Source organism: Amblyomma americanum, chromosome 3 (assembly GCF_052857255.1).
Source record: "Amblyomma americanum isolate KBUSLIRL-KWMA chromosome 3, ASM5285725v1, whole genome shotgun sequence".
Taxonomy (NCBI): Eukaryota; Metazoa; Arthropoda; class Arachnida; order Ixodida; family Ixodidae; genus Amblyomma; species Amblyomma americanum.
The window spans coordinates 224,418,171-224,442,617 of record NC_135499.1 but is presented as its reverse complement, the minus strand read 5'-3'; the positions used below and the strand labels follow the sequence as shown (position 1 = coordinate 224,442,617).

The 24,447-nt window shown below is 49.6% G+C and overlaps 1 protein-coding gene across 11 annotated transcripts in view; it reads right to left on the bottom strand.

Moving 5' to 3' along the window:
- The window catches only part of LOC144126211 (parathyroid hormone/parathyroid hormone-related peptide receptor-like), a 333,178-nt gene that overhangs the window by 22,068 nt on the left and 286,663 nt on the right, over positions 1-24,447 (bottom strand). For all 11 annotated transcript variants that reach the window (XM_077660241.1, XM_077660242.1, XM_077660248.1 and 8 more), the window contains 6 exons: positions 21,124-21,280; positions 20,709-20,769; positions 13,851-13,920; positions 6,227-6,318; positions 4,471-4,612; positions 75-116 (listed from right to left, as the gene is read on the bottom strand). In XM_077660241.1, the coding sequence (XP_077516367.1) occupies positions 75-116; positions 4,471-4,612; positions 6,227-6,318; positions 13,851-13,920; positions 20,709-20,769; positions 21,124-21,280 (564 nt within the window). The remainder of the gene's footprint in view (positions 1-74; positions 117-4,470; positions 4,613-6,226; positions 6,319-13,850; positions 13,921-20,708; positions 20,770-21,123; positions 21,281-24,447) is intronic.

Below are 24,447 nucleotides of genomic sequence, written 5' to 3'. Positions count from 1 at the left end.
AATGGAGGTAAATCTCTTAGTCAAGCAACGCATAGCCGATCGGCAGCGTTGGTCTAAGATGGCTTGGTACTCACCTCGCCGTTCAAGAAGCAGTACAGCAGCGCCACCACAAACCCCTGCACAGAGACAGACAAAGAAGTGACGAATTTATGACGGCAGATGAAGAACACACCTGACGACATGAGGCCACGTGCAAAGACCGGCGAAGCGTTATGGCCATCCCCTGCAGGCCGAATAACCTTGCTTCCCCTCTGGGCAGTCCCAATTTTGCTAGGCTACCTATAGGCTCGTTTCAAAGCGCGGAATCACCACTTCTCGGGCGGGGCCATTTTGCTCCCCACAGAAATGCATACCAAGAGAGGAAAGAAATGAGCATCCCACCAGCAGCGAAGAATATTCAGGAAGCCTCCCCAAGGTGGCGCAATACTGCGTAGATTCCGGAAGATGGCATGCGGAAGCTCCCTGGCCCTCATCCGTAACTGTGCGCGACTCGCTTCCTCATTTTCTTCGTCCCCACCGCCGTCAAGATCAGACGGCGCAAACCGACAGGCCAAAGCGCAAAATGAAAGTCATCATCAGTCAGCCATTGCGCCTCGTGACAATTGTATAAAGTATCTAACTCTTTCCTATCTTTTCTATATATCTCACGTGTATTCCAGGGTGCATGCGATGGAATCATCACTTCTGCTTCAAGCAAGAGGGCCCAAATAGCAGACGGGCCAAGGGTTGTTTGCCGACATTGCATAAGGCCGTGGATATGCAAACCAAGCAAAACCACGCGCACGTACTTACAGTGCTGACACGGTAGAGACAAGCGCACAATAATGAAAAAAAGATTGCTTTTTCTTTGAGAGCGTCGCGATACGTGTGGCCCGAGTCAGGTTCTCGTACAATAAAGGGTATCGCGTTTCGCTATTACGAGACCACATCAAACCTCTTCAGAGAATAGTAAGAAGGATGGCATACTGGGAAAACAGCACATGTCGAAACCGCATGTGTAAAGCAAAAATGACCCCACGACGAAACACCCCCGCCGTCGCTGGAACGTTTTTCCGACATGATGTTGCGACGCATGCTGTTTCTTTCGTGAGCTTTTTTTTTTGCCGCTGTGCATTTCTGAGCTGTGTTCTCATCTTCTGCTTCGTCGCACCCCGTACCAATACACTAAACGCTTAGAGAAGGAAACGTTCGGAAACTTCACATGGTAGGATGCCTTTCTGCAGTTAAACTTCGAAGCGCTTAGCAAAGCCTCATTTTTTGCTTCTTCTGGGTAAAAGTGCAGCCCCCATTGAAAAATTTCAACTAGAACATTTTTGAATAGTTAAACACTTAAACATTACGTGCTATGGTATGGTATGGTATGGCATGATATGGTATGGTATGGCACGGTACAGTACGATACAGTATGGCATGGTGTGGCACGGCATGTAAACGTAGGGCAAAATAGTGTATGGTTTGGCACGCACAGTACTGTACGGTGTGACGTGGAATGTTATAGTACGTCACGGTATAGCATGGTATGCATACGAATGTCATGGTATGGTATTGTACAATACTGTACAGTATGGCATGATATGGAATGACATGCATACGCATCGCCCAGTATGCTGCTTGGCATGTTATGGTATGGTACGGTATAGCATGGCGTGGTATAGTATGACATGGCACGGCAACGTATGGCGTGGTATATGTGATATGGAATGATAATCATGTTACGGTAAGACATGGCATAGTATGACATTGCATGGCATCGCATAGCATCTACATATACTGCCGACTCAACGAAGCTATTTCAGGAGCGGAGTAACACGCAGAAAACGAGCATGCAAAAACGTTTGGGAACAAGCCTATAAAAATTTAAACAGCAAAAAACAACTCTTCAAAGTAAACAACTCCTTAGTTCAAAGGCCTGAGGAAAAAAAAAAAACTACCTGAACAAGTCAATATGGACATGAAAAGGTAAAATATTTAGGCCATGGTGGCTGTTTTTAGATTAACGTTGGGAATTATCTCAGCTGATTATCTAGTGACAAGAATAAAAGTGAAATGATTAGCTGATTACTATACAAGCCACGGCGTGGCATACTACGGGCATAATATTACATGTCATATCATATGTAACATGGCATACACCATGACAGAAAGGCATGGTACGGCATGGAATAGCATGGTAATGACCTGAAAAAGCGCATGGGCTAAGACGGACTCCGAAGTAATTCCGACTATCTGATAATCTTTAAAATGCGGCGACACCACACACCACACGGGTGTTTTGCCTTTCACCTCCATCGAAATGCGGCCGCCGCGCCTAGGATGACATCCCACGAGCTTGTGCGCAGCAGCCAATAGCCAAAGCCGAACCAATCAGAAGCTTCTGCTTCTGAGAACTTGCAGTGTGGCTGGGTCGCTCCTGGAGCTGTTTTCGTAGATGTAAGCACAACCACTTTGGGTGCTGGGCTCTGGCGCTCTGTGGTTCATGGACAAAGAATGAAGGAATAATAGAAACACCTGTCCGGTTGGAGAAAATAGAAGAAGGAAAGTGGAGCATCCTGGAGTTCATTGCACTGCATTGGAAACACCCTCGTCAGGCGGCGTCTCGAAAACGGTAAGGAAGAGAATAAGGAATTGGAAATCGACCTGCGTGGCTTCAGAGGGCGAGACTCCAGTGCTGCGACCAAGCAACACAGAAGGGCGTAAGAGTGGCGCAGCAAGCTCGTGAAAATGGCGAGTTCCAGAAACACTATAATAGTGCAAGGTGTTTCCTTCGACCGACAGAGATGAAACGGCAATGTAACTCGAAGCCATTTTGTGCTACCAAGACTCCGCGCAGAACATATGCTAATAGGGAGGAGCTTTTTGGTTATGCGTTCAAAGCATCTTTTACTGAGAATGAAAAGACCGCAAACATTCAGTTCTGGCTACAAGAGGCAGAAGCGTGAAGCGGCACCGAGTGAACCCGTTACGTCTCTTCGCGCCTCTGCCGGAACATGTCTGCCGTTACGTTTCGAAGCCGACACCAGCTGTGCGCTTCCTCGAAAGCGCACAGCTCCGTGGGAGGCCGCCCTCGGAGACGCAGAGCTCGGCGCCAGGACGGAACGTGCGCAGAGGGGTACCTCACAACTGGAAGGCGACAAGATCCTCGACCGGAATGAAGCCAAGCGCATGCAGTCGCGGCCGGTGGGAGCAGCGAGCGGTGTTCGAGGGCGCGGCTCCGACCTTTGTTCCTCCTGTTCGGCATGCACCCGAGGCGCAAACGGGGCCCGAGGGTCGGACGCCGAACCAATTAAGGAAATAGCCTTTTCCCGAGCGCCTTTTGGCGGCGTGCAAAAATGGAAATGCGCTCGCTGGTCCGCGCCGGTGGAGAGGCAAGTTTGCGGAGGAGTTGGCACGCCGCCGGCGAACACTCTGGCAACAAGAGAGCTTACGTAAGCGTGAGGATAAATGAAACGGTAGGAAGCGCCGGAGGCGGCGGCGGCCCCTTTCCGGGAAGCAGGCTAAGTGCGCCTGCAGTCCAAAGCAGGCCGCTGCTTCTCTCTTGCCTGATCAACTACGTTACTCTAGCTAGTCATGCGCCGCCTTTCTTCCGAGCGGCCAGGCGCAAGAGAGGAACCAAGGCCCGACCGGGGCAGAGAGAAGCCTAGCGGAGCCGATGTGCGCTTTGAGCACGTGCAGCCTGCCTCGTCTGACGCACTCCGCGCGTTCCATCTATCCCACGCGCGGCTACTCAGCATCGCCACCCGGCAATCCGTTTATCGCTAGGGATAAAGGTCAGCTTGCGTAGGCTTTATAAACACTGCCGCACTCCAACTTCAGGTCTCTGTATGGGTCGGGACGACAACCAGGTGTAACTGGGGTAACTATATAGGCTAGTACAGCTGCCGATGGAAGATTGTTACGCTGAAAAAGAAACACAATTTTGACAAGTTCACTGGTAACACCTGGGTTTCGATGAGAAATGCGCTACCTGTAGCAGTGAAGAAAACCGCCTACTTTGAAAAGAAATACTTCTGTGGCAGCAGCGCCGCGGAACAGCCTTGTTCCAAGGTGTACTTGCGCAACGTGCGGAGAACTCGAGGTAAGGATTTAGAGTGTAGTACTCAGCTCGTTTGACAGTGGTATACACCGTGTCACTTCGCACAAGGTCGCGGCATACTAAACGACTAAGTAAGGAGTTCAAAGCGGCAAGTGAAGCGAAACCACTCAGCATGGGTTTGCAATTTTTGTACACAGGTTTAGAGACCTGAAGACTGCAATATGTGCCAGCTTCGCTGTTACGGCGTGGGCCAGCCTATTTAACCCATGCTGCTGCCGCCTAAAGCCATAAGAAAAGTCAGTGTTGGTGAGCAATAATATCGATTTGTTTACTGTCTCACGAGGAGCTATGAGAGGAACACAATACGAAATCTAGGAGCGCAGTGCTGCGTTCCCGTGCTTCGGACGCACAGCTCATCGCCGGGTCGTTTCACTTGCCTGGAAGGAGGAGAACAGCTGGTCGATGTAGAGCCAGACCAGCTCGAGCATGTCCCCGGCGGCGGCCAGCGACATGCCCAGCAGGAAGGCGTAGTGGGCGCCGAACAGCGGGACCAGCACCAGCGTGGACTTGAACCACTTCCTGCCGACGCGGCGAGGGGAGAAAGGGCACGTCATCACAGTAGAAAATGGTGTCGACGATCAAACGTGACCCCATTAGAACAATGTAGAGGGTCCTAATATATAAGGGGAGGGGGGGGGGGTCCTTTGCTGCCCCATAAATTTGCGCCTTTTATGCCGGTCGTGCACCTAAACACCTCTCATTGCACTTCCCACTCAAGAGAGAGAGGGTTTATTGATAAGAAAGGCAGAGAGGTTGGCCTGAAAAATAAATATCTGGCCTGCTACTCTGCTCTGGGGGACGGGAAGAGGAGATAAAAGAAGGTCACGATGGGGGACGATGATGATGGGAGGAGGCAGATGAAAGACTACTTTAAAAAAAAAAAAACAAGGCACACTTTCTGACATCACAAACGCGAGACAAGGTCCGTGTCGCTCAAAAAGCGTGAGAGCGCTCGCGTTGCCTTTACAGTTCTAAAACTATCTGGCCAAGCGCCGAGGATCAAATCCTCAGAGAGGAGCGATGTGTCCATAGGCTTCAGAGCAGATGCGAGTATGAGTCTTTCACGTGCATACGCTGGACACGCCACTAAAACATGTTCTATAGTCTCTAGCACGCCACATGTGGTACATTCCGGGGAGTCCGCTTGTCCTATTAAGTGCAAGTATTTGCGCGTGAATGCCACATTTAAACGTAGTCTACGGATAACGCATGCAATAGGGCGAGGTATTCCGCGAGGAACTGAAAAGGTCATCGTCGGATCTAGCCGTTGAAGGCGGATGTGGCGGGTGTCTGGCAGGGCCCAGTACCTAGCCGTCGCCCTCCTTATCAATTCCGAAAGGGGACAAGTTGTGTCCACTATAGACAACGGTACAGCTGTACGCAGGCCACTGCTGAAGGCGCTTCTTGCTTCAGCGTCGGCGGTCTCATTTCCATCGAGTCCGCAGTGTCCGGGGATCCACTGAAACACTATACGGTGGCCGTTTCCCTGAGCAAATCCCTCTCAAGGACTTGTAAAGGCCCAGCCGCTCTCACTGACCGACAGCCGAAGGCGGGAGGCGACGCCGTTTTAGTGCGAAAAGCATAAATTCACTACTGAAAAACCCGTGCATGTGTGAACCCTCAACCTTTGACTTTGAACTTTGGCCTTGATCTTGCACGCGGTTGCCTTCGAGGTGGTGTAGCCTCAAGTGCTTCAGCAGGTCCTGCTCGGTTTAGCTACGTTAAAACCTTGCTATTTTTTTTTTCAGCTAAAGGACTTCGCATGCTGAAATCCTGCTCTCATGTCTATCGTAGCAAAAGCGAAGCCAGCCGCATTAGCTTCTCGCGCCACACATTGTCTGTGCACATGGCGGCTGTGTTCTGTTCGTAAGCCACATGATTTCGAAACTACTACACAACCCAAGGCAGTGAGACTAGTAAGGCGAGACACGCACGGAGCGTTCGTGTGTCCCCTACTCTCGCTCGTGCCCTTGCCTTGCGGTTCGCTGTATAGTTTCGAAATCGCGGTACAAAAGCAACGCTCTACGCACTTGCTGAGCCTAGCGAGTTGGATGAATGTAAGAGCAACCGAAGGCCGGAGAGACTGATCAGTGAAGCGCGCTGTCCCAGCTATCAGAAACGTGACGGCCTTACCTGTAGCGCAGTTTCCTTGCCTGCGGCGTTTGCGAGGCAAAAAGTTTGGCGAACAACACCCGCGTGATGTTTAAGAACAGGATGAAGTTCACCTGCACGAAAGAAGGTGCGGCAGTGTGAGAACCTGGTTTAAAACATCGCCAGGCGCAGCTCGTCTCTTAACTGCTCACTCGTCCAAAGTGTACGACCACCACAAACGGCTGCTATAGCGTTTGCCCAACAATGGAAAGCGTGCCCGTGGTCCTAATACTAAGGCACATATCGAAAGGATGACTGGTGTGGCAAGGCCCAGCGCAGTGGCCGACGTGAACGCGTGGCCAGGTCACTTTCCCCACATCACCGCCAAGCCGTCCGTCTGCCCGGCAGTATTGAAACACTTCAATTCAGAATTTGAGGGAGGCTGCAGGCTGTGCGGAGCGACGTTCTGGGACGTTTTCCACATGGTCTGGGCCTGCCCTTCCAATCTCCATCCTTCCCAATCATTCATCTCCCAACCTTCTGGGGAGGCCTGGGAGGCGTCGCTGCTCAGCTGCCATGACCTACAGTCCCAACGAACCTTGGTCGCCAGGGCGCGAGCGGCGCTAGACGCCATTGGGGCTCCGGAATCGGAGCTCCACCTAGATTTGTGAGGACCTGGGCCAATAGGGCCTGGCTCAAACTCCTCCTTGCACATAATAAATGTTTACCACCACCGCCAACATTTCACTTCCTTCGAATAATTGACCCATCCATTGTCCCGCATCCTGCGCGGCGGAAAACGCGCCCGGTGGCCGATTTAAATGTAATAGAAGGAAGACCGCTTTGTTTCATCGATATCGATCTGCGTTTCTCGTACGCGACCCGCGGTGCCGGTAATGCCGGTGTGAGTCTCGAAGGCAATGAGGCGAAACAAGAAGGAACGCTCCTTTGTCGAGAAAAGTGAGGTGAAATTAAACGCGCTAATTAAACACACGGCTCTCTCTGGTGGCCCGCAGCCGAGCACACCGAGGGTCCGCGCGGCGGATTTCCAATATTTGTTTTGACAGGGCGGGATGAGCGCACGCATTTCAAACGAGCCGAGAGGGTCGACCCCTGCGGGGCCAAGCGAAGGAAACGCGACGGCTACAAAGCGAGGAAAGCGGCAGAAAAATGAGGGATCAGCGGGAGCGGAATGCGACAGGCGGGTGAAATGCGGGCAAACAAAATCACCGCCAGCGTATTTAATTAGTCCTTTACAGCGGCGGCGAGCCCTCATTGCATGCAGGCTGCCAGCGAGTGCCAACTTGTCTCGACGTGTCAGCTTAATTTAATCTCTGCCGCGATCTAATCTAATTGCACTCCGCCGCAGCCAGACCGCGCTCAAACTGCTTTGCGACCACGTCGACCGACTGTCGGCTCGCTCTTGTGGGCCGCTCTCGATAAACCGGCGCAGCACTCTTATAGTAGACCGACTGCGAACAGATTGTCACCCTGTCTGGGCTGCGCTCACCAGCGTTTACTGCGCGCATGGATTTGAGTCTTTGAAAGCGGACGGACTTCGCGGACGTGCGCTTATCTGAGGTCCGTCACCGGCTGGGAGCGCTTTGGAAACAGGTCGTTTAGTGTTTATCCAAAAGGCGGTGGTGCTCACTTTTAGATGCACTAGCTGAGCAGACGACCGCAGCACACGAGCATTTCTGTGCGGACATGGACATCCTTACGAGGGCAGGCCTTCATGGGGGCATCCTAACCCTTACGTCACGAGGAATTCAGACGGCGAGGTGAGGTTGAGGGAGGGAAAAATGCACGGGTTGAGGGTGAGGGCGTGTCACAAAGTTGGTTACTGCCCCTGTCATTCGTCACGTTTCCAGCCCCTGGGCGCAGCCGATTCCAGAACACGCGTGGACGACGGCTAAATGAAAAATCCGAAACAAGAACTGTCTAAAGGGTACGAACGCTATCTTTGGACGACCCTTCTGTTCGACCACACCCATGGACGGTCCTACTTGCGGAACGCTCGGCAGCGGTTCTGCTGCCTCCCTCCCCGCTCACAGCGCCCCCGGACGCGTGCATGGCCGCGGATAATGCTGCATACGCTGCCGACGAGGGGCTGCGTGGCGGCGATCGCTTCTAACAACAGGAGGCTTGGCAGCTTCGTGTCGAACCCCGCGGCACCCTGCTGAGTCGCTGCTCGTTCAGAGGCTTAGCAAGGTGTGGGTGCGGCCTAGTTGGTAATCCATGGTAAACGTAATGAGCGGCAAACACAGGGACGTGAGAAAGGCGACGGAGGAGCGCTAGTTCCAACTAAATTCTATTCGAATGTTTGATCCGAATATATCGTCACATGAAAGGGGAACGAAATAGAGCCAACGCAAAGAGCAAACATTGCAAAGCCAAAGTCATGTCCCGCGATTCATGCAGAGGTACATAGTCTCCTTTTTCGAAAGAGCAACTGAAGGCGCACTTAAGCAGCCACTCCCTGTCCTGTCTATCTTCGTAGCTTCTAATATGTGCCTTACAAGAGCGACTGAAAAAGAAGAAAAAGCAGCTCTTTCGAAAAAGGCGATTATGTGTCTCTTCATGAACCGCGGGACATGACTTTTTTTTGGTAATGTTTGCTCTTTGTGTTGGTTTCCTTTTTTGTTCCCCCTTTTCATGTGCCTATATATTCCGATCAGTCATTGTAATAAAATTTAGTTGGAAGTAGCACTTCTCCGCCGTCTTTCTTACGTCCCTGTGTTTTCCACGCTTTAGGTTTGTCATTAAGAGGGAACGGGCTTTCTCTCGCGTTTATTCGCCAAAAGTGCAGGGGATGCTGTTAGAACTTGGGCCTCCCATTTTTTGACCCCTTCTTCAATCGAAGAATAGGGCATAGAAGCTCTGCACTAAACGTCAACTCGATCGCGTTCGACATTTCGTGAATAAGAGCGAATACTAAAGGCTGAAAATAGAAGCCTTGAGAATTAACAGGGCCCCTTCGATCGCCGTTACTGAAAGAGAAAGGCGTACCGTTAAGGTAACGGTGATGGTCATCGAACTAAGTTTTCCCTTCTTTCACCGTCTCTTCACTGTTCGTTCCTTTCCTTATAAATGCGAAAGCGACAAGGCTCCCGTCCTGCAGAAAATCCGGCGTCGTCGTCATCGTAAGCAATCTATAGGCGGGCCACCTAGGCCGCGTTATCTTGTGGCGTCTTCACAACCTGCCCACCATATCGTGAGCGAACTGACCACCGTGGCAGGTGGCAGCTAAATCAGTAATTGGTCGCGAGAGGTTGTTCGGGAAGAGCAAACTGGATAGCCCAAGCCCCACCGGTGGCAGCACCTGCCATCGCAGGCCAGTCGCAAATCGCTTAACCGCTGCACCACTGCGCCAGTACTAATATGAGGACTCCCAGGGATCTATGAATTAAAGCCGAAAATGATCAACTCCGCATACGTGGCCATAAACGCATTCAGGCTGTCGAGTCATATCGTTAAGGCGGAGCTTGATCGTCCCGACCAACTTTGTTGTTGCTGGGACTATGGGGGCCTGCTCTTGCCTTTCTAGGGTTGTGGTTTATTTTAGTTGTCCTTTCCTCCCGGAATTGATAAATTTTTTTTACGAAACTTTTTTTCGCGCCTCACCCCTGCTTCGCAACTCCAAAGCACCAGTACGGTATGAACGCATCCGTCTCGGAGCCTCGTTATCATTGAGAAGCGCCCCTTCCCCGCTCCTCTACCCCCACAGCCACGTCATGCTCGCTGTCACATGACTTGACGTGTCAACCAGAGAGCAGTGAAAACTTTGCACACGCTCTGGCTGATCGGTGTCTGAAGTCATACCTCGCTCTCATTGGTTGACTGTGGTGTGACGTGACGACCTCTGCCGACCAATCCCGAGTTAGTGGGACAGCGCCCAGGACTTCTTCTTCGATCGTCAGCTCTCAAGATGTCGCTTTAAAACTGCATATTCAATAATCATTACTCGAGTCCATAATGTGATATTGGAAGGTAGCCTATTGATTTTCGTGTCCGCGCATGTCAAGACTTTAATCATGTCCCATTACCTCTGACAAAAGTCCAATGAATAAACGCGAACGAAGGTGCCTGTTCCGAAAAACTGTTGGCATTTCAGTTTATGGCAGCGGGACGCAGGTAAACGTATAGGGAAAGGCAGGAAGGCCATACCTACGCAAAGCGATTCACCAGCGGCTAACTGCGAAAGCTATGCACACGTATTACATGCGCGAAAGGTTACAACGCCGACACGACAATATTGCGCTTTCTTTTGACGATTTCTGCGATGTCGCCTCCGCAAGCACAAATGTGACGAAAGCCGGGGCTGCCCGACACGTGGCGTGCGCAGCAGCCATCTGTCGAGGGAGACTCGAACGTCGCGAGATATTATTTTTCCCTCGAGGGAACGATGTGAGACCGTAATGCAGCCGCCAGCTCGCTGAATAAGTGATGCCTGCCCAACGCCGAGAGGGCTCGCGGTTCGATAGCGGCGGATCTCATCGGTGAGGCCTGGCTAGACCCGCCTTTGTACTCACTTCTACGCATTATATTATTTTCCACCAAGGCCGAGTAATTGGCGCAAGGAGCCGCTAACTGCGAACAGGAGCATGCGTGGGTACGCCGGAAGGGAGAAGTGGAAAATGCTGCCTTCAGTGCGCAGCGAAAGTGGTTTGCTCGAGCTACTGGCAGTTCCGGACGCAGCTGGAGTGATGCGCGGCTACCAGCCACTTCCACAAGAGACGTTCATGAGCTGAAGGAGAAAAAAGACTTTGGGCCCTCTCCAGGTCTCGTGCACTGCATGGCCACGGTTGACGACAGTGGCTGTTTAAGTCTATAGGCTGGTGTTTCTTTGAATATCGGTTGGCAGTTTCGGAGAAAGAATTGACGCCACGCCAATGTGACGCGAAATCCAGTGGCAACCGGAGGAGGGCCCTCGCTTTAGCTCATCCCCCCCCCCCCCCCCCCACACACACACACACTGCTCCTCACCCAGCATTCGTGTCGTTGTTACATTTAACTCACTCTTACTTTTAGAAGTTTTCGTAGCGTCCACATAGCGTCGACTCAGTCTTAAACGTATAACACAAGATCAGAGCGCCCTGGTTGGGCGAGAAAATTTTCAAGTGCTCGCGGGAAACTTTTATGGTTGATGAAAGCTTATACATAATGGCCGCGAGATCGACCAATAGATGGCGCACCGTCGCTGCCTTAGTGTGAATACGCATCCATCAGCTCGCTTGGAAGTGCACGCGACGGCAGTCCACTTCACTTCAAGCATTACGGTAGACATGAGTTTAAAAAACGTGCTTCTTGCAAGAAAGGGTAAACACCGCTTAGAAACGTTCGATTCATGCACAATAGAGTGTACAATCCTGGCATGGTGCGTAAAATAAATGGGAACTGCAGGGAAACAGCGGACCAACGCGTAACAACGCATCCCCTCGCTTTTGGCCCTTGCTCACGGCTTATGCACGTGATCAGCTTGCGCTTTGCTTTCGCGCCTGGTATTTGTCTTATGTCATACTTAAGCAATGACGCAGTGTCATACTTAAGCAATGACGCACTGTCCACCTCCTACTTATATAATCGTTACTTAACGCCGATGATCAAATTAATCAAGTGCAGCTGTTCGTACAATTAATTGAATGCGTTCAATCATTGGCTAGGTACGCTACTTTTTTGAAGGCACTGCGAACGCCCTTGCACGAACGTGCTCAACCTTGCGTTAAGAGTTGTCGGAGTAGAAAGACATTTGTTACAGTAAAGAGCATGTAATAATTTAAGCGTTTGTAAGGCTACCTTTTGTGGCATCAGTAGAATAATTAGCTGCTTTGAAACTCCCTTTATTGAATCACTAATCGTAAACAACTGAGTTGCCTTCGTATTCATGGTAATGGTTGCGATTAGTAAGTTCACACCACCTCTCTCAAAGAACGGGGCGAAAGTGACGGACGCCGCGGGTGTTCAGTGTTGCTATGATATCACGTGCCATTCTAGCTTGTTAAACATGCCGCTCTTATTTTACTTGTCAGGAACAACAAGCTGCTGTCAGAGAGCATGCAGTCGTAAGGATAATTAACCATCCCTTAATTGAGAAGGCATGTAATACTGGGGACAAAAGTTTCCTGGACGGGAGTTCAAGGAAAAACGTTTATTGTAGCTCCACCTCGCTACCCTGTCGCCTGATATCGTATCAAGGCATTAAAGGCGAACTAAAGAGGAATCTGAACTCGTCTTTTTACCGCGGGAACTCTATCTACACGTTCCGGGCATTCTTAGAAACTTGGCATTATTGTCTTGTGCGGACGATTGTCCAAATTAAATCAAATTAAACGTACCGGCTCCCCCCCCCCCCCCCTTTTTTTTAACTCAACGCGGTAGGTAGGAGGAGTCAACGAACGCGTCAGCCAATCCCGTGGCGGCTTTCCGCTCTGCCGTCGGCGGAGTGATACGTAAATCAGAGTCCACGAGTGTTTTTTTTCTTCCGTGTGCCTAATTTTCGGCTATATTGTCGGTGACTGAAAATGTTTATTCACAGAAACCTAAAAAACAAAATGAAAGCGAGAGTGAAGCCGTAACGGGACTGGCTGATGCGTTGGTTGACTTCGCCTACCTACCGCGTTGAGTTCGAAAAAAGGCGGCAGCCGGGACGTTTAATCCGATTTAATCAGGGCAATCGGCCGCACAGGACAATAATTCGAAGTTGTATATAGATTTCCCGCTGTAAAAAGACGTGTTCAGATTCCTCTTTTGTGCACCTTTAAAGGCCTAAATGATCCTTAATCTCTTTACAATATCAGTTGTCTGGCCGGGTGCGGAGTTTATCCCAGCTTTCCGCCTAGGGAGCCGGCAGGAGGGCCCGTGGGGGCGGTTTATTTTCGCATCCCCAGAGGATGTGCGCCAGAGTGGCGGGTTCTCCGTTGTTGCAATTTAAACATGTGGGGTCATACTCCCCGTTGGTGATTAGTGATTGCCTGGAGTGGCTAAGAATTGAGTGCCTCTGCAATCTGTGCCTCTCTCGTTTTTCGCACAGAGTCGTGCCTGCGCGCGGAGCTCGGATCTGTTCGTGGTACGGCCTGCGTCATCTATTCGTCCGGCCACTGGCCACCCCGGACCGAGAGCGCAGACCACGTGAGGTAAGCCGTTCTCTTAGCGTACTTACATGTGGTCCCTCTTTTGCGGCTTTGCTCCCCGCCCACGTGCGGAACGCTTCTTCGCTCTAGTGGTCGCCTTACTATTGACTCTTTTGCCTGCCTGAGAGCAGTAAACGCCCCTTCGAGCAGGAAACCCGTGTTTGTCCTCTCTGGCCTGAACCCGCCGTGATGGCCACTTACCGCACCGTGAGTTGGGGGCTGCAGCTCTGATTGTTAAAGCTGGGCGCAGAGGTGCTAGAAGGAGACTACCGCATCTATCCAGTTCAAATTTACTCGCAGTATCAACTCCCACGACTACGATTCCGATGGGAACGCCGCTTGCTCCAGGCCAATTCTCATGTACTTCTGCTTCTCTTGTTGTGAAGGACATCCTCTGTGTTTTGCGTCAACGGAAACGCAAATAACACTGTTGTCTCTTAATTAACAGTCGACTTAGTCGGTCAGGGACTGCTTCTGTGAGAAATCGGTCTTGAATTCAAGAATGCCGACGGTGTTACCTAGGAGTGCGTGCTTACCACAATGGAGGCTGTGATTGGCCCTCGTATGATCCAGAACAGATCTTGCCTCGGGTTAGTTGTCCAGCAGCTGTTAAAAGAGAGAGAGAGAGAAATGAGTGTTGCTTTGGGCTGTTGTGCTGCCGTATGTGTGAACTTATACTCTATCGCGATCACCGGTTTCCAGTTTACCGCACCATCGTGGCCCAGCCTCACACCGAACAGCTGGAACATTACATACAGCTGAGCACGTTCGCCAAAGACTGGCAACGAAGGACGCCCTCTTCAGAGACGCCCGAGTGAAATATCCCTTGCTTAACCATTCAGCATATCGTCTCGGGCCTGAGCTACCATGGGATGGAACCAAACTGATCGGGCGATCGCCCTAAGCGACGAACTCCAAGTTGGAATAAGTGAAGCGATATCGGCGAACTAAGTAGACCATTGCCATCCGAACAATATTCGATTTTCACTATCTTCGGAACGAAAAAACGTTAGAGATCACCGCGGATGCCCGAAATGGAGGAATGCGAAAGCATTGACGCCTCCTCGACACTCATCGCCTCTCTCTGCCCCTCTTTGAGTCCATTGACGTTTGCTTCTAATTAATGAATTAATCTATGTCAATCAAACTTTTTGCTCGATTAATTATCACTTATCAAACAGATTTCAATCTATTTCAAACTTTGTTATCACTTATTTGCCTATTTTTCCACTATTTCGCCGTCCACGGCTGTTTTCCCATCCACTCACTATATAGACGTCCGCGCTATTTCGGCGTTCTTTGACATTATTGGCTCTAATTAATTAAATAATCATTCTATTAACATCAAAAGGTTTGCGCATCTCCCTCACATCGTCCTCTGTCGATCACAACCATTCGTGTGATGCTAGCTAGAACTTCGCAATCGCTGCGGACACGTTTTGGTGACACGCTTTGGTGACGCGACCCCGTCGACATAGCCTAGAGGTGCTTTCGCATTGATAACGATGAACGGCACGCCTCGTACTGTTCTATTTTGCTCGTAGCACGTTATGTCAGCGCGCATCTGGATTTCACTCAGGCTTGCGTTGCTGTTTGCCTCATCGTAGCTGCGCACCTAAAATGGCGCGAATAAAAAAAAAGAAAACGCGAGATCAAGGCACTGATGTGAATTCTTGTGTGCGTTTCTTGTTCTGCCTGTTACAACATGCGTTTCCAACGTAAACTTTTCCTAAGACCCCTGCTAGCAGCGACGGAGCGAAGCGACGCCTTTAAGTTATGTGCTTGCGTATCGCATCACCTTTCGTTAAAGGGTGTTGTCGTTTTAACGCATTATACTGCTGAGCAAAGCACTGTGTAGTTGTCTTGCTGAGTAAACCACCGTTTAATAGCCCCCTGTTTGAATGAAGCACGAATGCGGACGTCGAAATCATAAGGGTCCGCGCTTGGAGAAAGGCCACCTCCGAGCCAGAGGCAGGCATCGCTGATGAACTGTGGAGCGCGCCGCTCGAGCACTCCAGACGCGATTGCGTGGACGTCCGTATCAAGCCGAACTCATATTAGTACCGCGTTATTTTATTTTTTAAATTTTATTTTCAAAAACTGTTAGCAGTGGGGCCATTGGAGAGGTGGGACGCAACGAGTGAGGAGTAGCATGTTCACTTGCTTGTGCCTCCGTGGTTTTCCAGTGTTGTGACACCCATAAATTCTTAACGCATGTTCTACAGTCGTTAACAGAACGTAGCATCCGTGAGAGCCGGCGACTGCACGCTTAGCGCTTCCGCTACATTTTGTTCTGTACCCTGGAGAGTCCTTCTGTTGGCCAGGCAAAAACCAATGTTCTTCCTCTGCTTGCGGCTGTGTAACATGTCGGGAAAGACCATGGCCCGCGGACCTCGTAAACTAAAAAGCGTGGTGCACAGTCTGTGAGAAAAAAATTATGCTGCAGCAGGCGTTACGCGATGCGTAGGACCGTTAGAGATACTCCCGATGACCTCAGGACATCGCCTCGAGTTCCTGACTAGATTTCGAAGCCGGTTTTGAGGTATTTCTCCGAGAACTGTGCGTGTAAGCCCTCTCTCTGCAGTGTAGAACAGTGAATAAGGTCTGACAGAGAATAAGGTCTGAAGGTGAATAAAGTCTGAAATGAGTAAACGAAGGTTACAGTTTAAACGAAACTACGACACCTCACGTTTTCCAGTAAGTTTCGTTACGGACTCACTTTTTTGCAGTTACTGCTCATAACTCAAGAATAGAGGTTCTGCGAAAGGATGTACGGAACTGGAGCCGTGAAAGCGGAATAGCGGTACGAGTTGTATGCAGTATAAGCGCGGTCTTTCTGCAGCTTTAAGCAAACGTGTACGCAGGCCTGTACAGGTTACGGATATGTCACAGACGCGCGTGCAAAGCATCCTTCAGTAATGATTAGGAAATAGGTGGGCTTTTATGACCAAGCCCTAACATTTCAATCGCTTGGACCAAACTTCTTAAGACGGAAAAAGGAAAGGTGGAGGACAGAATGGCCTCTCCTGTGCATACGCCTGTCCCAGTGGGTTTTCTTTCATAGGCCATCGTCTTCGCTCTCACTGGAATCATAAAATATGAGCCCATATGACGCTGCAAACTAACACTAACGGATGTTTTGCCTATAAAAGCTGGAGAATCAGCTCAAAGAGGTTGCCGGATCAAAGCTTAGCCTAAGTTAAAGGGCTTCAGAAAGTAGCTCTCAGTTAGGTTGCAGTATGTCTGGTATGTTAAAGGGCGCCGCTTCACAAATATCCTCAAGCAAAATTTTTTTTAATGCGCTTTGCGGAAGCTCAGTTTATATATAAATTCAAAATTTGAACTTCCGCGTTTTCGCGCCTTTTGCTCTACTGTCGTCAATTTTCGCAAGCCAAAACGTCCGCGCTCCTCCGCCGGCCCCGCCCACTCGGCTCCTCCCCTCCCTCTGCCAGCTGCCTACGCGCGCGGAGTGGCCGCGACCATGGTAGCTGCGTCACGTTTCAAATTATTTTACGCGGCGAACCAATGAGAATCCCCCGGTTGCTGACGTCACTTGCAAGACATGACATCGTATGCCAGGTCTCGCGCACCGCGCGTCGCCGCGAGGTAGGAAAGCGGGAATTAAAAAAAAAATGAATTGTAAATTTCCCGCTCGCTTTTGAGATCTCGTACGCGGCATGAACGCTTGGTGGCCCGTACTCTACACAATGCAAGCATTTTACAGCCAAGCTCGAACACCCTTCTCTTTGGCCCTGTAATGTAAACGCAATCGTATTTATAGAACGATGGGCGAGTTAGTGATTCATTTCTGAAACCTGGCACCAGCGCAAAACAGGACCACTGGACGAGCGGTTGTCCTCCGTGTTTGATGTCTTCGTCCTTTACGCTGCTGCCAAGTTTCGAAAGCAGTAATAAACCTGACCTCTACGTACTTGCTAACTCACTGCTAACGTCCGTCGAGCCATATAAATACATCAGAATCCATTTAACACAAAAACTCTCCTGGAACACGCGCGTGGAAAGCGCTTCTGAAAACGCTAATCGCATATTGGGCCTTCTGCGTCGTTCCTTTTAATTTGCAATTGTTACTGTCAAACTACAACTTTACAAAGCAGCGATCAGGCCAGGACTCTGGTACGCTTATTCCCTCTGGGATTCCGGGTACGCAACACTCTCTAAAACTCCTGAAACGGTACAAAATAGAGCCGCTTGTTTTATGCTTTAAACTGCTCGCGCAGTGCTCGAATATCCGCAATAAAACAGCAACATGGTTTAGCATGGCTAAGCGCGGAATATCGTGCAGTAGCACAAGTTACGGTGGGCACTGAAGGTCCTTACCTGCTGTGAATGCAAAAGCATCCTTTGACCTAAAGGCCTTTACGCTACAGGCCTTAACCATAAAGGCCTTCAACGTAAAGGCATTTGGCCTAAAGTTTTTTGCCATAAATGCCTTAACACTAAAGGCCTTCTGCCTAAACGCCTTTACCCGTAAGGCATTTTTCATGAAGGGCTTCGCTCTAAAGTCCTTTACCCTATAGGGCATTGATTAAAGGCATTTACCAAGGCATTTACCCTAAAGGACTTAGATTTAAAAGTGTTTACAACAAATGCCTTTACCATGAAGGCATTTAGATTGTAGGTCTTCACCCAGGTGAACACATTTGCCAGGCTCCCCACAACCCGGTGGGCAGGTGGGACGCCTGCCACAAAGCAGGCTTCAGGGGCGTAAATCGGAAAATGCGCCTCATAGTGCTGCTGCATTAAAAAAAAAAATGTCCAGCTACCCGCTCTTGCTTTGCGCGCAAGTTCTTCCGTCTAACCGAATTTATTACTGTAATCCTTTGCTTGAGGCGCAGTTCGATATCGAGCAATCACACGTCTCGCCCTGCACTCATTACCATTTGTAAGTTGTGACACCATCGTTTTGCACCAGTAGTTACGTGGATTCATTCATTTATCCTCACTTTAGACGAATAGAACCATCTTTCGACCTCCATCACTGCAATGTCTGACTGTACTAAATTCAAATAAGCTGTTCCCAATTTAAGTGTTCCTCTACTCCCGCATGTAATGCTTTCAAGCCTAGAGAGTCCGGAAATGGAAAAAAAAAAGGTTCGAAGGGCAAATGTGTTCAGCGCCCACCTTCAGGGGAAAGAAATTTGATTCGTATGAAAACCGTTCAAGGTTGCGGAATGTCTTGTTTTGCGCTTGTTGAATAAACATTGGATATTTGCTGAGGTAGTCTGGGGAGACTTCCTTATTTTGCCTGCACAGTGCGAAGTCATCTTGATGCCGCGTAAAGCATGCGCATAAATAATGCGCTACGTCGCTTTCAGCGGTAATGCCTGCAAATATATCCTTCGTGGCCGCCTCTTTTAAGGACAGCGGTAACGCTTTGTATTTCGCCAGGGCTCCTGAAATTGGATCGCGGATATTTAGATTTCGAGTGGTAGCTGGAAAAAGGTGTGACGCCACCGAGTGGCCCTATTTCACGAAAGCTCGCAAATGCCAGAAACTTTGCTTTGTCTATAATACAGTAATCTTTCCGCATGTGCGCAAGGTTATAATGGAACAAGACTAAACAATAAAACTGTCTTTACGAGTCGTTTGAATCCGGAGCTTCAACAAGGTATGACATCTTCGTTAAGTTTCGATGACATTGTTCCTAATGCCATCAAGTACTTCGGTGTTATTTAGCTCCTCACCTGCACCCTCTCATCATGAACAGTTCTTCGCTATCAGTGTTGGTGATGAAAGCCCACACAGAAGAGGAAATTTTCTTAAGCAGCACCATCGAAATCAGCATCATACGCTGCGAAGCGCTTTCAATCGCCCCGAGGTGCCATCCCAGTCCATCGCTTATTCTTACCGAACGAGAGGGATGTGGGAGAAAAGAAGCACGTCGTAAGGCAGGCAAACACGAATGTTTACAAGCCCCTTTTACGGGACGAGACAGGCAAAGATACACATGCCCTGCGCGCCTCCGAAATGCATGGGGACTCTGCGACGAGGCTTGGGGAGATTGAAGCTGCCGTTGCCCCGAGCCTTTTTCCTTCACGATCAACAGTTTTAGGGGAACGAAATTCGAGTAGACGTCGTTCTTTGAAGTGGATCCGCCCTCCGGGCCTCCGCATAGTGCGGCGGCGATTTGCGGTTAAAAGCATCCGCCGAATGCGCCCAGCCTCCCGCCCGTGAGCGATGGGGTTTGGCGAAATCTCGCCGGATCGGGGACACTGCTGTTCCGTTCCGTCACCGCGGCGGAGGCCCGCGGCAAGCGGAGAACGACCGTCGCTGCCGTTTATATTTTTTCTTCGCTCTCGTGCTTCACTCGAGCTGCCTGTGCGGCTTATGCCCGTCCGAACGCAGCTTTAAACCAGGCTTTTTGTTTTTTCCCGAAAAAGCTCAAGCGGATTCCTCTTGGCCTCGTGCTATTCGCTAAAAGAGGTTATTTGCCAAACCCTTAACAGAGGTCTCCCCATCGGAATGCTTTTAGCACGGATGCACGCTTCCTCCCGTTGCAAGTTCTTCCGCAGAAATTACCTTATTGCTATCGATACCTCACCAGTCATATTGTTGCCGACAAAAGGCAGACTTAGTAAGAGCAGCTCTGTTAAGAAAGAACACAGAGCATTCAGGAAGCTCAGTGTTAGACGAACAAGTCGCGAGTCGCCGGCACAAATCAGGCTTCTGTGCGACTGCAGAATGGTCAGTTGTGCGGCATGTTAACGATACTACTGTACGAGAAATTCAAAGCGCCGCTGCCTAGAGTGGGGACTCCGTGAATGTGCGCTGATGTCAAACGTCGAACGAGCTGCTTCTGAAGCTAATGATCTAGTGTTAACCATGGGTGCTCAATACCCGGCGTCGCGGGACCGGAGGATTCGATAAGCAAGAGGACACGGAAAGAAAAAATCCGGTGCATGTTACGACATAGAACTGAAGCAGCATATTTGGCGGTGGCCATGGACTAGACATGAGCATCCACCAGCAGCAAGGTTAATACACTTAGCATGATAATTGTTTTTCTCTTGAATTAATAGGTCACATTATGCGGTACAACCTGCGATAACGTATGCTCGGAAAACTGCACTTGTGAAGAGCGCAAGAGGAATTAGCAGCAGCGATAAGGGGATACTTGTGTCCATGTATGGCCACGTATCACGCATATAGCGTAATAAAACCGCACCTTAAATGCAGTGTTTTTATTAGAGGACGGTTCTTTTTTTGTTCCACAAAAGCACCCCTTGCGCCGTCCCGACAAGCGCAATAGGTGCTACACTTAGCCATGTGGACGCTGGCAAATGGCTATCGAAAGCACAGCTGAAGATAGTCTGATGACTTGCTGGTCATGTTCTGAAGGTTAATTCTTGAGAAAGGGTTCGTGCTCCACTCACAGTGTGTCATCCAGTATCGCTCTGACGACCACCCAAGGAACGATGAACAGCACTGGGAGCCCTGAAAGAATGCACAGGCGAAAATGAAAACAAGCTCCATTAAAGTAGTACACATGACACATCAACATTTGCTGCAAACGGAAAGTAACTTTTCTTCATAGTTGAAAGAAAAACTTTCTCCGGGAATATTATTAGTTTTCACGAAACACTAAGCAGAATAATCCGTTGTTGCTTTTCTTAGTGCTCTCTTCTACGCGCACAATACAGCGGATCACCATGATGCTCAATTTCTTTCCTAGTCGCGTTGAATTAAGATATGTGTCTATTATCATGACTGTTCTTCGGAAGTAGCTGAGCGCCTGTATCGCTCCCTTCTTAAAGAAGAGCCGGCCAAAGGCGGATGTTTAACACGCACCCCACCCGAGGGCGACGTATCGCAGTATGCTGGAGCTGTCGGTGAAGAAGGCGAGGAAGACGAGGCTGTGCAGGTACAGGCCCTCCATGAGGATCCAGCAGTAGTTGGCCATGAGCACGTAGTGCCAGAAGCTGGTGAACACCTTGCAGTCCACGTTCTGCGCATGCGTATCAGGAGTAGTAAACACCTCGCCCAATTCCGAGCATATTGAGTGCTGTGAGCGACGTGATGAACAAAGTTTAGCAGTTATTAGAGGTAGTTTCAAAAGATTGTAATCGTGAGCGGAGTCTTCCTGGGCAACGTAATGAAACTATTATTGATCAATCAATCAATTAATCAATCAATCAATCAATCCGTAAATCAATTCATAAATCAATAAATCTATTGATCGACCTGTAAATCAATAAATCTATAAATCAATCAAACTATAAATCAATATATAAATAAATCAATGTATAAATAAATGACTAAACAAATCAGTCAATCAATCAATCAATGAAAACTTATAACATGCGCAGGAACAAGCGTGTGGTCTCGGTAAGGCAGCAGAAATAGAAAGAGTACATGATATAAGTTAAATGATTACAGGCAATGGAGCGAGAGAGAGAAAGCTTTTATTTAGAATTGAGTAATCCGCAGGACCCGGTGGTCGGGGCCCCTAGTCCAGGGTTCCGTTGGCGGCAGCTGACTTGCGGACTAGCTGGATGATCCAGGCTTGCTGCTCCAGGTTGTTGCTGGTCAGGGCCTCCTCCCACTGCTCGCATTTCGGGTGTGGCACTATTAACCGGTTTGTCCATAGCGTTCCCAGGATGTATGGTAGAGCGTGGTGCTTGCTCCGCATCAAGGACAGTAACTTTGGTATTGTGAGGATCTAATGTGTAAAATGTGAAGACTTGGATATATGTGCTTGTATTCTCTTCCAGTCATTGGCATCCGAGGAGGACAGTTTTGTAGCGATAGCTACATTACGGTAGCATTTCGAGTCTTCAGTTTGGCGGTGCCGCCACGCTGTACGTGGTTGGTCACGTGGTGTGGAGCACTGCCGGCGGCGCGGCGCCGTGGCTGATCACGTGGTTCGTCACGTGGTTGGTCACGTGACCAAGTTCCACTCGGCCAGCTGTGGATAACGCGTCACTCCAGGTTTAACCAGAGCTAAACCACCACCAATTTTTTTGTGTGGCGGTGAGTCTTCGTTCCATCTAGCCTCAGGTGTTCTAGCTTGTCACCACACGGTCCTAGGAGGGGAATGGGGTGGGAATGGGGATCCGCCCGGTTTTTGAGAGTTCAGGCTAGATCATTCGCTACCTCATTTCTACCTAGGCCTTTGTGGCCAGGTGTCCACGTTATTCTGCGTGAGCGTGAGAGTGCTCGCCCTTAATAGTGTGCTTGCTCTTCCGTGAGGTTTTCCAGCAAGGTAGCCCCTGTAGGCTTGTTGGGAGTCCGTCACTACGTGCGTTTGCTTCCCATGTCGGTCTTGAGCCCTGATGGTGATTCTGCTTGGCATAGATTGAATTCCTGATGATTGGCCTCTTCTGGCTGTCGACCGCAGCAATCGCGAACCTGTCTGGCTCGGCATAGGCCCCGATGTCCACGTATACCGCTTCCGGTTCAGGGGTGGCAGCACCTTTCATCCCAGGGAAGTGACGCATCACTTAACCGCTGCACCACTCCGCCGGGAGTGGTATGGAACTCCTAGCGATCTATGAATTTAAAAATCCAATTCAAATAAATAACCAAGTTTAACTAAGCACAACTATAGCCCTAGCGCACCTATGTCGCACTTGGCCTAACCGAGCTAAATCATCTGTCATTCTTAAAATTTATTTGTAATTCTTGAAGGCTATAGTAGTAAGTTTTCATTTTTATTAGTATTGTTATTTATATATTGATTTTTATTTATGTTTTTACCATAAGGCACACAGGAACTCTCTTGAACCAAGCCGAACAAACCTGCGTCGATGGCCTAGGGGTAGCGTGTCGGACTCCTGACCCAAAGATCACAGGTCCGATTTTCATCTGATTAACCCAATTTTCTTCACTGCGAAATTGACAATGACGTTAATTAATAATGAAGTTCCAGTCGTGTCGAGGCCTTATAAAAACAATTTATCTGATGTTTTTAATCACTTTTCAGTTCTGCAGCCCCACGTGTGACGTCACGATCTTCTCGACCAATCCGGATTTTCAGGCTTAAACTACGAAGCCGGATTCACCGCTGAAAGGGACCCATGACATTTAAAACGTTGACGTTGTTCAATAGTACATTACACTTCCTGGTGCTGCACACCACTGTGCCAAGCTTGACCCAAAAGTACGGGCAGTGCAGGTTCACCGTAGGCTTCGCCTTATGTTTGCCAGAAAATTCGGGGCAGAATGACGATGGGGGCTCCCCGAAACGCTTCGGACGGACGAACATCCTGGACCATACGCGTATTAACGCGACAGCGTTAAGGAGCTCGTGTCGCAGAAAAGCCGGTGTCGTCGGCGTCGGCGTCTTTGGCCGTGAGCGAAAAATGGCGCATCTCGGTGGACACCTGAACCGCGCCGTAAGGGAAGAGATTTTAACGCGACAGCGTTAAGGATTGATTGATTGATTGATTGATTGACTAATGGATTGATTGATGGATTGATTGATCAATTGATTGATTGAACGATCGATTTAGTGAATAATTGATTGATCAATCGATCTATTGATTGATTGATTGATTGATTGATTGATTGATTGATCAATCTATCGATTTTTCCTTCCCTTACGGCGCGATCCGGGTGTGCAGCGAGAAATGTGAGACAGGCGTCATTTCCTTTCCTTGAAAGCAATTGTTCATCTCATTTTCCTTCCCTTACGGCCCGGTTCGGGTGTCAGCCGAGATATGTGAGACGGGCATTCTTTCCTTAAATTGTCCAACGGGTCACGCGTCGCGCCGTACGGGCGATGGCGTTCCGTGTACTTATCGACAACGCTGCGACACGCTGTCGCGTCTCACTCTTAAAGACGAAGCTTAAGCGTCCTCCATTTTTTTGCGTGAAGTGGTGGCAGTTCAGGAAATGTTTGCGGCCATTTTTTACTCGGCGTTGATTACCATAATAAAAGTCGAGGAAAGTACTTCAGACAGCCACGCTCAAAGCGCACGCGATTACAAATACGCCTGAAAGCCTGCATTGCGCAGACGACTGCAGTGGCCCAGAAGCGCTCAGTGGTCGGTTCCTGCTTTTGCAAAGAGCGCCAAATTGGTGGCCACTCGCGCCGCCGAAGGCGCTTTTATAGTCTTGTATGCCGGCGGCATCGCTTACAGGTGGCAGTCATGGCTGGGAATGGGCTCAATA